This window comes from Poromitra crassiceps (genome assembly GCF_964638095.1).
Source record: "Poromitra crassiceps genome assembly, chromosome: 16".
Taxonomy (NCBI): Eukaryota; Metazoa; Chordata; class Actinopteri; order Beryciformes; family Melamphaidae; genus Poromitra; species Poromitra crassiceps.
Window position 1 is genome coordinate 22,381,110 of NC_139645.1, and position 16,018 is coordinate 22,397,127.

Here is a 16,018-nt window from a genome sequence, read left to right on the forward strand (position 1 = left end):
TAATCACGATTAATCGCATCTTTGTATCGCATGTATAAATGCTATATTTTGCATTGCAAAGCATTTTTAATTAGATATTAATCATTATTACCAGTGTGTCGTGATTTGGAATCAAATTAATGCAAATAAATGTACTTTGTGATCTTGAATTTTAGATTTATTTTCAATTCAATAGAAGTGCAATGTAGACAGGAGGTCACAAAATGTCTACAAAATGCATCTTGAATAGAAAATAAATGCACAATAATTGTAAACACTCCAGAACCGATACTTCCGGCGGCGGCGCTGTGGAGCAGTCGAAACCCAAAATGACACAGCCGAAGAAGGCTGTATCTGAGCTAAAAACTTGGCACTTCCATGTGAATAATGGCTCGGTATTGGAAACTGTAGCTGTGTCCCTATCGCGTGAAGCCATTGGAGCCGACCTCCCAGTGGTTAGAGGACCCGCGCATCCGAGACTCTGAAGGAAGAATGAGTGACGAGTCTCGTGCTAACTAGCTGGCTGCTAGCTGGCTAGCTACTTTTAGGTGATCGCTCGCCTCAAACTCGATGTACTTCGGTGATATTTTAATTCCGTTTTACACAAGGCGCAAACTACGGCTCTTGACTTATCCACTGTGCCATTTGGGAAGTAAAACGAGCCATTTAAAAGCGTATTGCTGTCGTTCTCGCCTGCACAAGCAGGAGACAGGAAACCGAACGGCTTGACTACAAGTACGGGTGCGCGAAGGGACAAAATAGCGGCATGCGATTAACGCGATTAAAAAAAAATAACGCGTTATGATCGGCGCGCGTTATGATCGGCGCGCGTTAACGCGCGATTAACGCGTTAACGCTGACAGCCCTAGTTACTATTGAACTTTTTTTGGAGACTGGGCTGACATATTCTGGTTTTCAGACAAGTAAAATGACACGATTGGGTTGCAGCTTCATAATCGGGGAGATTAAACTATCCCATGTGGTTTTCGCTGTGTCGTATTTCTAAAAATAATGTATTTTATAGCTCTATAGTCACGTTTCAGTGTTGAATGTTTTGATACAGACCTGCTTACACTTGCTGGCACCACGTCTGCGACTCTGTTCTCATGCTTTGAAGTGCAGCAGCCATGCTGTCATGTTAAAATAGTTGTGAAATAACGTAACCAAAACGTACAGAAATATGTGAATGTCTTCCTTTAATATGGATCCACAGGATCACTGGGTCAGAATGTTGAAACACACATTTGCAATATTTGCAAAGATCTCGGTTTCTAATCTTGCAGGACAAACACTGCAGACTGTACCCCACTGCACTGTGTGTGTGTGTGTGTGTGTGTGTGTCTGTGTGTGTGTGTGTGTGTGTGTGTGTGTGTGTGTGTGTCTGTGTGTGTGTGTGTGTGTGTGTGTGTGTGTGTGTGTCTGTGTGTGTGTGTGTGTGTGTGTGTGTGTGTGTGTGTGTGTGTGTGTGCGTGTGTATGTGTGTGTTTGTGTCTAGGTGCGCTTGTTGTAATTCACGCAGTGTCGATTGAAACACAGCACCCCATTGGGAAACGAGAGGGAATCTCACCATTAAAGGTCCCAATTCGTGCAGCTGTAACCTCTTAAAAACGTGTGTCTCTGGTCCATAAAACATGATTCTGGATTAATTTGTCGAAAATATAGCAACCCCGTTTGTTGTGACGGAGTTGTCCCTTCCTCATCTCGTTGCGTCCCAAGAATGGTCTGTTTCTATAATATATTCAGAACTAACAGTTCCTATTGGCCGCTGAGGGAGAGCCCGCCCCAGGCTCCCAGTGGCCAATCAGATTAGCGTCTGTGGACCAGCACGCTAGGTTGTGTCCACAACTAACGTTAGCAACGAGCTATCGTTAACTTAACGGTTACTACGCTAAAGAGGACATCTCAAAATGCCTAGACTTACCGAATGCACCTCCGCAGTTGCTGGATCACGTACAGTTGGCGTCGCTCCAGCTAGAAGTGTTAATTTTGTGGCTATAGACAAAATGGTGCAGGTAGCTTGTGTGAGAGAGACCCGCGCAGTATGCTTGAGGACCATCGTGACGTCCCGATACCCCGTCTGGGGAACAGAGCGTTAGGGGGCGTGACTTGAAGGAGACTGCAGGGGGAAGCTGGATAGGGACAAATCCAACTGTGGCAGTTCTGAGCTTGTGACCACTCATTACAGGGAGGGCTGACAGCAGTATATATGCATTTACAAGTAAAAACAGCTTTTGCACGGAATGGGACCTTTAAGTGACCCCGAAATAAGCGTTCTTTCCATGAACATTATGACTGACTGACTGACTGACTGAATGACTGACTGACTGACTCACCCTAAAGAGCCGTCTCTTGACCATGCTCTGTGCACGTGGTAAAAATCAGCCCTACTCATGAGGTGTGTGTGTGTGTGTGTGTGTGTGTGTGTGTGTGTTTCTCCTCTCAGAAGATGAGTGTTCGTGTGGAGGAAGAGGTTGGAGCAGAGCCTCCTGAGAGCTCTCTGTCTGTGGAGGAGTTTCTACTCTTCAGTCCTCAACATGGACCCTCAGACACAAAGTAAGATGACTGTTACACTCTAAACATTACTACTGTAATGTCATATGGTGGAACACTTTTCCTAGTCACTACAAGAAACTTGAAAGTCTGCAAAAGAAAATAATATGAGCCATGTCATGGTCAGGGTTTAACACACCCACACGCCCTCTGTTCCATCGCTATGGTCTCCTGAGGCTTGCCGATTTTCATCTTCACCAAAATGCTTGCTTGATGTATCAAGTTGTGTATAATATGAATTTCAGACTGGCTGAGCTCATTCCAGTCTGCTGTCCCCTGCACACTCATAATCCTAGAAATAAACATCTTATCTTTGGTATAAAGAAATAAAAGAAAGCTTAAATGTAGCAGCTTAAGTATTACATGCAGGGGCTCACAGATCTGGAATGAGCTCGATGACAGTATGAAAATGTTGAAATCCATCTCCACCTTTAACACATTGAGTGCCAAGGACGTCTGTGCACGTCCTAAAAAAAAGTAACGAGGAGTGCCAAGGACGTCTGTGGATGTCCTAAAATCATAATTCATATTATTCCATAATTCTGCTGTTTAAGGTCGTACCCAGCCAGTGAGCATGAATCCCTTCAAGGGATCACACGGCGCCACCTTAAACATCGTCACGGAAGCTGCGCCACCCACCTCAGATCCTTTACTTTGTGCAGGAGAAAGCAGGGAAAGACGTGATCAAAGAGGAAACCGATGCATGCTTCAGCCAGAGCCGTATATATTGCTCTGTCTGCAGCGGAGAGTGGGCTCGGCTGCATCCGCGCTCACAACTGAGCTCTTATGCTTCTATCTATCTCCACACGATTTCCTGCCAGAAAGCCAGCATCCGAAGCCGAACGGCCAAGCCTTTTCGTTCAGTCGCGTTTGCCAGCGCGCATCATTTCCTTGATGCGCGCTGGGATCCGTCCGGGGCAAAAACGGAGTCGAGAAAACAAACTCTGTGCGTGTGGGAGGAGCCCGCAGCTCAGAGGTGGAGAGGGGGGAGAGGGGGGGGGGGGGGGGGGAGGGGGGAGAGGGGGGGGGGCACGCAGGCTGCAAAGAAACCACACCACGCCACCACATCAGAAAACACCAGCCAGAGTCAGTGAATGTGCTCGAAATTAGAGTGCAAAAGGTATTCATAAAAGTGACTATATCTTGGAAAGTTAAAAAAAACGACAGAAAACCCTTGAAAGTGCACTTGTTTCAGAGGCTGTCATTTCATAATGGAACTGTCTAGAAACAAAATTTCTTCTTTGGAAGAAGCAGGAGTGTTCAATGTTTCATTAAAGTCCAGCCCCGTCAATATAGCCATAATAGAAAAAATTCTATAGCTGTTTTCAACTGAATGGAAGTGAATCTGGCACAGGCTGCAGACAATTTTACTGAAGCGCTGTGGCACTCAATGTGTTAAGAAAGCTCTGAAAGAAAAACTGCTTGAATCCTACTTGTAATCAGGCCTGGTTTTACAGGGGTGCAAAAGCACGCATTGCACCCTCATTTTAATTGTCTGCATGCTCAGTTTAAAAGAGTGGTAATATATATATATATATGTATTTTTTTTTTAAATAAATGCTGTAGCTGCACACTTACCGTAAATTCCGGACTATAAGACGCACCGGTCTATAAGCCGCACCTTCAAAGGTGACTATTTTTTTCTTCTATAAGCCGCACCGGTCTATAAGCCGCGGGTGTTTTGATGTTTAATTACCATATGTAAGGCTTCGTGCACAGAGGGGATTGTCGGGAATGGATGGCTGTTTGGGGAAGCTCCCATTTATTAACATTTCAACAAAACAAAAGTCAGGTCACTAATCCCCAGACAAAATCACACATTGTGGTATTTTTTGTTTTTTTTACAGTGCACACAGTGTCCGCGGTGTGGTGAAAAGAGGGCAAGAGAGGAAATTAAAACAGAAGTGGATTTATAGTTAGAAAGAGTGCTAAAGAAGAGAGAATTCCGTTTTTTATTTTTTTATTTTAGTTACTCACAGTACTATTGACCAGTCCAACTCAAAAGATATTCGGCAGTTTCACTTTGAGCTCTTGTTCCGCCGCTGGGCACACAGTGTCCGCGGTGTGGTGAAAAGAGGGCAAGAGAGGAAATTAAAACAGAAGTGGATTTATAGTTAGAAAGAGTGCTAAAGATAGTCCGGTCTGGTTATGACGAGTCTCGCTGGGTACAGTACGCCAAAGCGATATCCATTGACTCGATGATGCTGTTGTATGTTGCGCGTTTCTGTTGCACCAACGCGGAGAGGTCCTGCGGGACGAAAAAGCGCGTACCCTCCCAGGTGAGGGGCTTCTTCCCCGCAGCCTGGAGGATGAGTTGACGGTCGGGCCAGCGGAGTAGGCAGATGAAGATGGCCCTCGGTGGCAGGCCGGGGTCTGGACGTGGCCGAGGCGCCCGGTGTGCGGGAGAAAGGAGGAGGAGGAGAAACCGCCACCTCCACAGCCAGCCACCTCACACACCCCAACTGTTTAATAGTGCCCGGCTCGCATGCCTCTCGGTCGGCTGGCCGGACAATATGCACCCCGCTGCAGCAGCAGCTTCGGGAGGTTTTCTCACTGTGTTCGGGACTTCGGCTCTAACTCGGCCAGATGGCTGGACACGAGTGAAACTCTTCACGGTTGCATTATTTTCTTTAGTGAGTGAGTGGATGGACTTCTGCACGTTTTCAAACTTGTTTTCAAGCTGCTCAAAACCTCTGAGCGATGTCGGACTTAATCGATAGTGTTTCACGGAGTAAAAGTTTAGCCCAAGCGGTGTATCTCCAGCCTCCAGCAGGTGAGTCATTTCCTCATTCATGGCGTGATTGCTTCGTCTTTTTCTTTCTGCTTACCTGTGTTGTGTTATGTTATGTTATGTTATGTTGTTAAAAGAGGGCAAGAGAGGAAATTAAAACAGAAGTGGATTTATAGTTAGAAAGAGTGCTAAAAAAGAGAGATTTTTTTTTTTTTTTTGGAAAAAATCCATAGATAAGACGCACCGTTATATAAGCCGCAGGGGGCAAAAAAGGCCAAAAAACGGGGAAAAAGCCGCGGCTTATAGTCCGGAATTTACGGTACTGTTTAAACTTGAATTATAATTGTTGTTTTTCTTTGTTCTTTGATGTGAATTTATGGCTTTTTGGCACCTATATGTAACTTTTAAGGTTGAGATAATTGTATTATCATTTTATGGTCCAAATATTTCAGTAAAGCACTTGAAACACTTGAAATATTCTTGCTTGGCTGGTATCATTCTACTTGAAATGATGGTAAAATGCATTATTTTTAGTAAAATAACATGTCAAATTTTTGGGTGTGCTCCACTCGACTATATTTTTAGTAAAATAACATGTCAAATTTTTGGGTGTGCTCCACTCGACTATATTTTTAGTAAAATAACATGTCAATGTCTTCGGCCGGCCACCCGGGTCGGGCCGTGCATGTGCACCCCTTCCTATCTAGGATGAATCCCAGTCATCTTGTTCTGGAACCGGCCCTGCTTGTAATGAGTATCTACACCCCTCTGATAATGGAACTCTGTCATTGTATTATGTATTATGTAGGGATGCACCGATCGATCGGCACGTGACCAGAAATGGCCGATTTTAACGTGATCGGCCTCGGTCGGTGATCTGTTCCGGTCACTCTAAATAGCCGATTCTGTGAGCCGATTTTCACATGACGTGCGCGCACCCCAAAGCACCGAGACAGGCACCCAGCCACCACACCACACACGCCAGCATACCTTCCTCGTTGTGGAATTTTTTCACCGTCAGTGAAGTAGACAAAGCTCGCAGTTTGTCACACATGCAAGTCGAAAATAAGCCGTGGAGACAGAGGTGCGGCCGAGTCAGAGTGCCGCTCGGCTGGAGTCCAGTCTGAGCGGCTCGCTTCACCTCACTGGCCCCTCTCTCTCTGCTCTCTCTCCCCGGGAAGCAGTGCTGCTGCACCCAGCCGGCTTGGCGAGGTGAACGTGAGCATTGTGTCCAGTATAACCATTCCCTGACCTGCCTTCTCCATTCCACATCAGCGCTGCTGCCTCAGCCTGTCAGTCATGTTGTAACGTGGATACAGGAGAGACTATTTGTTTCGTATTGCAAATAGAACGACGGCCATAATAATAAAAATGCATCGGACTCACAAGTGTGCAAGGTTTTCTGTGCGTGACAATCTTTTTTCAGATGGCAGATAAAAAAAAAACGCATACGAAATTTCGGACTGTGTGTAAACTCCGCCTGATATTCAGACTGAAGATCGTTACTGTAACTCATAAACTCATTTCCCCTCTACTCCAGAGGACTGGTCTGGAGCCAGGCTATAAACTCCTTGTCCATGGATCATTTTGATGTTCTGTTGCACCTGTTTTCTTTTGGAAAAGTAAATGCTGCTATTGGATTTTATTGAATTTTTGTATTCATTGTATTTGCACAAAAAAGCTCTGTCCAGTAGGCTAACCTGGAACACTTTTATTTTGAGATGTGTTTGAGTGAGATGGTCCTACTTCATGCAAATGATAAGAATTGTTATATGAATCCTAATTTTCAAACAAAGTTACAAAAACGTTTGTGTAAGCTGTCAATTGTTGTTCTTAGAAAGAAAATCGGAATCGGCAAGTCAGACTATTAAAAAATCGGAAATCGGAATCGGCCAAGAAAATGGCAATCGGTGCATCTCTAGTATTATGTGGTATGTATGTATGTTCTATGTGTTGTATTAAAGGGGCCATATTATGCATTTCTTAATTTTGTATCATATATATGTTGTTACAATCTTGGATGGTCATATTAAACATGAGCTAAGCTTCAAATAAATAGGTGAAGGTGTTTTAATGTTACCCCCATGAACCCCCCCTCCCCCCCATGAAGTCTCGTAGACGAGAGGACATGGATTTGTGCCGATTTGTGCGAGAGCAATAGTTCTAGTGACGTAAGGTAGGACTTGATACCATGGGTGATGACAAGCCTAGCCCGGGCCGGCAGTGCGCGCGCCATAGCCTTCACCCGTCCTCCCTGCCCCTCCCTTCCCTGTTCTGACTGCTTCAGTACACTGCAGACTTGTCAACCTAACCCCGCGTCACCAGGCTCTCTCCAACCTGGCTGTGACTCCACTACTGTATGTGCTTCACTACACCCTCCCTCCTCCCACCCTCCCTCCTCCTGTGGAAGCTCCGGGGGGAAAATGGCGGCGATTGAGTGCCAGGCAGTCTGAATGAAATTGAATGTAACGTTCCCAATTCTATGTATTAAATTCTAAAAAACTACCCTCAACATTTGGGAAGGCTAAGCCACACAACTAGGTCGTTATAATCGCATTTCACGCTTCGAAGGCGACTTGACGACCATGAGGACCGTGAGAACTCAATCACAGCAGGTCTCCGCTGATAGATTACCACGGAGATCTCTGTTACAGGCACAGGCAGTTACGCCTCCTCCTCCTGACCGCCTGGAGTATTTCCCGGAGGGTGGGGGTTCTTAAAGGGACAGGACCTAAAACAGAGCGTTTCAGACAGAGGGTGAACTGTGTCAGGATCGATGTTAGACATGTGGATCTATTCGCGGATAGTTGAGGGCCCTTGGTACGTCTTGAGAAGCTGGGGGGTTGTGGAACTTGATAGCTTTAGGTTGGTGTGATCCTAGCTTAGATTATGAATCACTGGCCAGAGCCTGCCGGAACAGGCCTTTATAGATCCGAGCATGACACCACCTGTGCTATGACATCATACCGTTTGTGACATCATCAGAGACATGACATCACCTGTGCTATGACATCACTAGCGAAAGGCATGAAAGACACTTATGAATCATGACATCATCAGTGATCGATGACATCATAGTAGGAATGACGACATCAAAGTAGGAATGATGACATCATCCTAACAAACTGAAGGGGGCAGTGAGAGCCAGTACAAGATAAACAATGAGTTTTTTTTGGGGCCGGTTGTGCATGCACAGCAGGACCCCTACATTCGACTCTGTCGCCGATTTGCATATTTGAGCACGGATTAAGGTTCTAAATGTCTTTCCACACTCCCAGCATGCATTTCGGCATAAGCAGAGGCACAGAAGCAGAGAAGACGCCATAAGCTCCGGAAAGTTTTTTACAATTTAAAGTTTTATTTCATCACTACATTAATTTCTGATGACTTTTGATGCCTACAAGCAGGGTAGTAGGTTTCAATAAGTGCCACTTTACGAACATTTATGGCAAAAAATGGCAAAAAGTTCCAGAGCACAATTGGCTGCATCTACATCAGCTGTGTTGCTGCGCGCATAGCGTACTGACGGTCATCTGTCTATCTGTCTGCACGCCCGCACACTAGGGCTGGCACGGATCACGGATAATCCGTGACCCGTACGGATCAGCCCCCACGGTTCGGCACACGGTTCGGAACGTCGTGGTCCGCGGCCCCCCCCCCCCCCCCCCCCCCCTCCCCTTTCGTTTCATTTAACGTTTAACGTTAGTGTATGAGAACGCCCAGCGCAGCCAGACACAGACAGGAATAATCATGGCAAGCACAAGTGAGCTTCCTCAACCCTTGTCGCCGCTGTAAAGTATCTCTGAAGGCTGTGGCTAGTGGCTCCTTAAAGACAGCGTGACAACAAACTTATTTCAACACCTCTGAAAAAGCACAGGAATGCGATCAGCGTGTTGCGCGCTGCACAATATAACGAGAGCCACAACACACACACGCGCACACGTTTCACAAACACATTATCACCGGACGGTGAAATGTTGCCTTAGGACACATAACAACAAAACAATACGTGGGGCCACTGAGTAGCTTAACGTAGCATCAACGTTATATTTCCAGACTGACCTGGTCTGGTCTGTAGGTCTGTACCCGTGTCATGTGACTGGTGCAAGCAACAGCCACGAAGTTAGGCATAGCAGTGCCACCTAAAACAGGAAGTTTTGCCTGCCTTCAGAGTAAAAGCATACATTGTGTCACTTATGAGAAAAAAATATTTTTTGAGCTGTGCAGGGCAACAAATGGTTAGAGAATTATAATAGTATTAAAAAAATCTAATCGAAAATCTAATTTTGAGAGAAAAAATCTGATCTATATATTTTTTTGCTGATCCGAAAAATCCGTGATCCGTGGCTCAAAATCCGTGACGCGATCCGATCCGTGGGTTTTCTGATCCGTGCCAGCCCTAGCGCACACACACACACACACACACAGCAGCGCCGCAGCAGGCAGAGGAGAGGTTTCTACACACCGCCGACGAGACTAATCTCTGCTCTGCCACTTCGAGTGCACAGCGCTTCTGTCTCCCTCCCACCGTGTGCTGTGTTCATTCGTTCTCTCTCTCTCTCTCTCTCTCTCTCTCTCTCTCTCTCTCTCTCACTAGTCCAGAGAGAGAGAGAGAGAGAGAGAGAGAGAGAGAGAGAGAGAGAGAGCGAGCTCTGTGTCACTTCCTGAAAGTCTTCGCTCTTAAATGTTTATATACTTGGCCAATACGTATCTATCATACAAACAAAGCAAGCTGCCAAACGGTAATGTCTTCATTTAATTAATGTAGAACGCAAAACATCGTTGTTTTCATGTGTGTAAGCTATGGATGCATGTTGTGTGATTGGAAACTGTGTGCACTGTGTACAGTTTGCATAGACTGAAGGTGCGTACTTGTGCGTACATAATGTATGTTTTCTAAAGGTGTACTAACTCACTGTAAAACATGGAATGTACAATTTGTCAGAAATTGATTAAAAAAGAATTAGGCCTAATTATTAAAATCTAAAGTAACCGTAGTTATTGTAGAACCTAAATGGTTTCATAATTGGGAAAATAGGTCCAGATAAATAATTCTGTTTTGGATTGCGGTGCGTGGGACCCTTACATCATGTCACAGCTTGGTTTTCAGTTTGAGTGTGGAAGAGGCTGTCTGACAGAAAGAAAAAGCAAAAATAATAATTGGGGAAAAAATAAAACGGAATTTAGAAATAAATCTAAAGGATCTCATTGCTGTGTTTTGTCTGTGTATAAATAGTTGGTGGTACAGGACATCGCCATGCAGTGCAGAAATGGAAATTTTACCATGCACCGGCCCTATGCCAGGTTTCGACCTGGCCTTGTTTAACTATGAATGATGCAATAAGTTACTCTACTGGAGGCCAACAATAAAATAATAATACATTATATTAGCAAAATATGGGCCCTTTAAGCGTCATGTGATACGTGTGTTTTACGTATGCATGTTTGTCCATTGATACCTGTAGGCCTTGTATGAGATCAGGCTCCTTCAAAAGCTTGAAACAGCTTCCTGGGAGACCTGGCACACTCACATTATAAACCTGATGATGGTGATGATTATGATGATGATGATAATGTACGGTGATGATGGCATCAGTTCTAAAGTCTATTCAGCTCCAACGTTGACTGAGCGCGCTCAGTGGGACTACATGAGTTTGTAACGTGCACGACTGCGTCAAAGAGCTCAATGGGAGGGGCCTTCTTTCCTCATTTGTTGCCGTGGTTACCACTGATGCAAAACCTGGCGTCCTGGACACTTATCAACAGACCATGTTATCAAAAACTCCAGATGTCAGAAAAACTGACAATGTGCAACGTTGCAAGAAGTTGTGTGTCTTTACTAGAGCTAATGATGATATGTATCAAACATTTGTGTTTGCAGAGGTCAGCACCACATGCAGAGAGCAGAGTCTCCAGTACCCAGCTGTCTGTCTATGAAGACTGACTGGTCTAAAGATGCTCCTCCAGACTTGAGTAATAAACCTGGACCTTCAGACACAAGGTAAGAGGACTGGTTATACTGCAATGAGGAAATGTGATTTGATTGAATTAATGATTTTGGAACAGATTAAAGGTTTTAAAAAACATAATCTCATACGAATTCCAGCCTGATTTTACAAAATCACATTCCAGAAACACAGATTTTATCATGAAGAAGTGGATAGCGTAATTGCGTAAACTATTTTGGAATGCTGTTGCAGGACTTGGAAAAATCATTCGTTAAAAAAACGAATTGAATCAAAAAAGCAAAATTCTGTCTACTACAATGAAACACCATTGAGTTTAACCTGTGATGTAGAAATGGTGTTAGGTCCTACTACCTAACAGGGTGAGAGCAGCTTGTTTCAGATTCAGATTACTTTATTTATCCCAGAAGGGCATTCAGTTCTAAAGCGTACCCGGCCCGACGTTGACTGAGCGCGCTCAGTGGGACTACATGAGTTTGTAACGTTGCAAGAAGTTGTGTGTCTTTACTCGAGCTAATGATGATATGTATCAAACATTTGTGTTTTCAGAGGTCAGCACCACATGCAGAGAGCAGAGTCTCCAGTACCCAGCTGTCTGTCTATGAAGACTGACTGGTCTAAACACATACCTCCATTCTTCAGTAATGAACCTGGACCTTCAGACACAAGGTAAGAGGACTGGTTATACTGCAATGAGGAAATGTTATTTGATATCCTACAGTATTGAGGTGAGCTTGTATTTACAAGGCTGCAAATTAATGCTGAACAAACAATGACTCAAATTAAACAATGAATAATGAAAATGTAAGAAGAGCTAAGTAGGCTACAGATATGGGCTATATCTGGTGAACACAGAGCCCATTAACAGGTCTACAGCTCAGTTCCTGCAGCATATCGCTCAAAAGGCCACCTCCCTACTGAAGAAAGTATTTTCTATTCATAAGGGGGTCACACGTTATTTGTCTATCATGACAATTAGCGGTATGTATATTTACATTTGCATTCTGTCATTTAGCTGACGCTTTGTGAAAACGTAGGGTAGCTTCACTTGTTTTAAATTGAGGGTGTGGTGTTTTTATTATTATAACAATAATTATTTGTATCGATCAATTATTAGACATTTTAGGGGACTCCAATTGAATTCCATGCGACCCCAAGTTTGGGAAAGCCGGGAGTAGCCCCTCCCTCTGGAGTAGCCCCTCCCTCTGGAGTAGCCCCTCCCTCTGGAGTAGCCCCTCCCTCTCCTCCACCCACGCAAACCACATACATATTCAGATTGTCACTTGCTGATCAGTAAATGTTTAGTAAATTAAACTTTAGGACACAGATGTGTGAAACTCTCTGAGTATAAATTACATCATGCAAGTTCTCAGGTGTTTTGCTGCAAAAATGCCTCCATAGTTTCTGTCTAAAACAGTGTAGTGGTAAATACATAGGTGGGTAAACTATCCAAGGTGAGTAGTTTACCCACTATATATATATATATATATATATATATATATATATTATATATATATATATATATATATATAGTGAATTTCATATTCGATATTGTGAAATTCAATATCGCCCCAGACACACAAAGCCGACAGTTGGTCGTCGGTCATGTCTGGGTGTCTGTCAATCTAGTATTTGCGGTGTGTCCCACACCATTCGCTCTAGTCAGCTTTTCGGTGGCTTTTCCGGCTGATTCAACATTTTGAATCAGCGTCTGGTCGTTGGTGAGAGAAATCACTCTGATTGGCTGGTCAGGGGTAGAGAAATCACTCTGATTGGCTGGTCAGGGGTAGAGAAATCACTCTGATTGGCTGGTCAGGGGTAGAGAAATCACTCTGATTGGCTGGTCAGGAGTAGAGAAATCACTCTGATTGGCTGGTCAGGGGTAGAGAAATCACTCTGATTGGCTGGTCAGGAGTAGAGAAACACACAAAACGCTCTGCTCATTTTCCAACTTCATCTCATATGATCATTCCAATACGTGGATATTTTCACGACGTGACTTTGGTAAAGTCTATCGCCTCTCGCTGCAGGATACCCATTTAGTGTGGTTTCTCCTTATTCTTCCTTTCTTCTTCCACAAGTAAAAGACAAGACCTGACAACACAACTATATATATATATATATATATATATATATATATATATATATATATATATATATATATATATATATATATATATACCGGTATATATATATATATATAGCAGCATATATATTTAAGACCAGACAAGACCTGACAACACCAGTTCCATTTGCAACTTTTCATTTGACATATTCTCCATTAGAAGGAGCTATATTAAGTGAGAGAAGTTCAAGATTCAAGATTCAAGATTTTTATTGTCACTCCATGGTACAAGTATCACGTGTGAAATTCTTGTGCTGTGGACTCCGTTTACGACATAGTACAAATAGGCAACAAGCAATGAGCAATAGGCAATAAGAAATAGGCATCAATAAGCAATACTAAGCAGCAATAGGCAATGAGGCAGAATAGCGATGAGACAAGTCAGTGGCCTATTCATTGCTCATAGGTGCACATGTCATGTGCATACGTTAGACGTGTTCGGACATTGTAATTCGACGTATTTGACATACAGTGCAAATAGCATGTACCTTATTAAACATACAATTAAACATTAGGCATTGTGCATACGTTAGACGTGTTCAGACATTTTAAACTCGACGTAATTGACATACAGGTGCAAATAGCATGTACCTTGTTAGACATACAATTAAACATTAGGCATACATAATGGTAGCAGCTGCAGTACGGTACGGTACGACTACTACACTATTTGTGTATGTTAAGGAGTCTCGTGGCCTGCGGGAAGAAACTGTTCCTCAAGCGATTTGTGCGTGCTTTTGGAACCCTGTATCTTCTCCCTGAGGGTAACAGGGAGAACAGGCTGTTGTGGGGATGGTTTGTGTCTTTGATGATCTTCAGGGACCTCCTGAGGCACCGCTGGTTATACAGTTCATGCAGTTCTGGCAACTCGTCTCCTGTTACGTGCTGGGCCGCGCGCCTCACCCTCCGTAGCGCCCTGCGGTCCATGGTGGTACAGTTCCCGTACCAGGCGGTGAAGCAGCCAGTCAGCAGGCTTTCAATGGTGCCTCTGTAGAAGTCCCTGAGGATTTCTTTCCTTAGCCCAAACTTCTTCAGGCGCCTGAGTCCGTGTATTCGCTGTTGGGCCTTTTTGACAACAGTGGCGGTGTGGCCGGCCCAGGTCAGGTCCTGGTGGATGTTGACTCCCAGGTACTTGAAGCTGTCCACCCTTTCCACCACTGTGCCGTTGATGGTGATTGGGGGGTGTGTGCCCCCCCCTCTCCTGTAGTCCACAATGATCTCCTTGGTCTTGGAGACGTTCAGAGAGAGGTGGTTGTCCTGGCACCATTGTTCCAGGACCCTCACCTCCTCTCTGTAGGCCGTCTCGTCGCCCCCCCGAGATCAGCCCCACGACTGCTGTGTCGTCTGCAAACTTCACGATGGTGTTTGAAGTTTGAGTCGCCACGCAGTCGTGGGTGTAGAGATCGTACCAGAAGGGGCTGGAGACGCACCCCTGGGGCGCTCCTATGCTGATGGTCAGCGGGGAGGAGGTGAGGTTGCCCACCCTCACCACCTGGCGGCGGTCTGTCAGGAAGTCCAGGATCCAGTCGCACATCGCTGTGTTTAGTCCCAGGTCCCTGAGTTTGCTTACCAGCCTGGAGGGTACTATGGTGTTGAATGCTGAGCTGTAGTCCACGAACAGCATTCTCACATAGGTGTCCTTCCCCTCCAGGTGGGACAGGGCGGTGTGGAGCACGTGTGCTACTGCATCCGCTGTGCTCCTGTTGGGGCGGTATGCAAACTGTAGCGGGTCGTGGTCCGGGGGGAGTGTGGGGCGGATCTTTGATATGACCAGCTTTTCAAGGCACTTGCTGGCTATTGGCGTGAGGGCTATAGGGCGCCAGTCATTGAGGCTGGTCACTTTTTGCTGTTTGGGAATGGGGATGATTGTTGCTGCCTTGAAGCAGGAGGGAACTCGTCGGAGGGAGAGAGACTGGTTGAAGATGTCTGTGTATACGGCTGCCAGCTGGTGGGCGCAGGCCTTGAGGACCCGCCCGGGGATGCCGTCCGGGCCGGCTGCCTTGCGTGGGTTGATACGCAGGAACGACCGGCACACTTCATCCTCAGTGATGGTGAGGGGGCGGTCTGTGGGGGGTGGAGGGTGGGGGGGGTTGGTGGTTAGGTGGGAGTGGGAGGGGGGGTGGGGGTGCTGAGGGGTGGGGGGGGAGGAAGGGGGGAGGGGAGGTGGTCGGGGGGGGGAGAGGAGGAGGGGTGGTGGGGGGGCGGAGAGGGGGAGGGGTGATGGGGGGGGAGAGGTGGCAGGGGGGGGAGGAGAGGAGTAGGGGGATGATGGGGGGGAGAGGTGGGGGGGGAGGAGAGGAGGGGGGGTGGGGAGGGGAGGAGGAGGGGTGGTGGGGGGGAGGAGGGAGGGGGGGGGGGTGATGGGGGGGAGGAGAGGGGGAGAGGAGTGGGAGAGGGGGGGGGAGGAGGGGAGGCGCTCTGGCAGAGGGGTCGAACCTAGCGTAGAACGCGTTGAGTTCATCCGGTAGGGTGGGTGACGTGCTGGGGTTCTGTCGTTTCACCTCTTTGAAGTCTGTGGCAGCATGGAGCCCTCTCCACAGGTGTCTGGGGTTGTTAGTGTCCAGTTTTGACTCCAGCTGCCTTCCATAATCTCTCCGTGCTATTTTTATAGCGGTCCGGAGGGCATATTGTGCCTGCTTGTATTGGTCTGTTGTGCCAGAGCTGAAG

General features: G+C 45.9%; 2 protein-coding genes across 2 annotated transcripts in view; both read left to right on the forward strand.

The window, feature by feature from the left end:
• Positions 1-16,018, forward strand: part of LOC310791526 (synapse-associated protein 1-like) — a gene marked incomplete at both ends in the record, with an annotated part of 582,682 nt that overhangs the window by 19,481 nt on the left and 547,183 nt on the right. The window lies entirely within an intron of this gene.
• LOC310791104 (NLR family CARD domain-containing protein 3-like) overlaps positions 2,426-16,018 on the forward strand; it is a gene marked incomplete at both ends in the record, with an annotated part of 68,127 nt that continues 54,534 nt past the window's right edge. The window contains one exon of the mRNA XM_083652805.1: positions 2,426-2,532. Within this exon, the coding sequence (XP_083508931.1) occupies positions 2,426-2,532 (107 nt within the window). The remainder of the gene's footprint in view (positions 2,533-16,018) is intronic.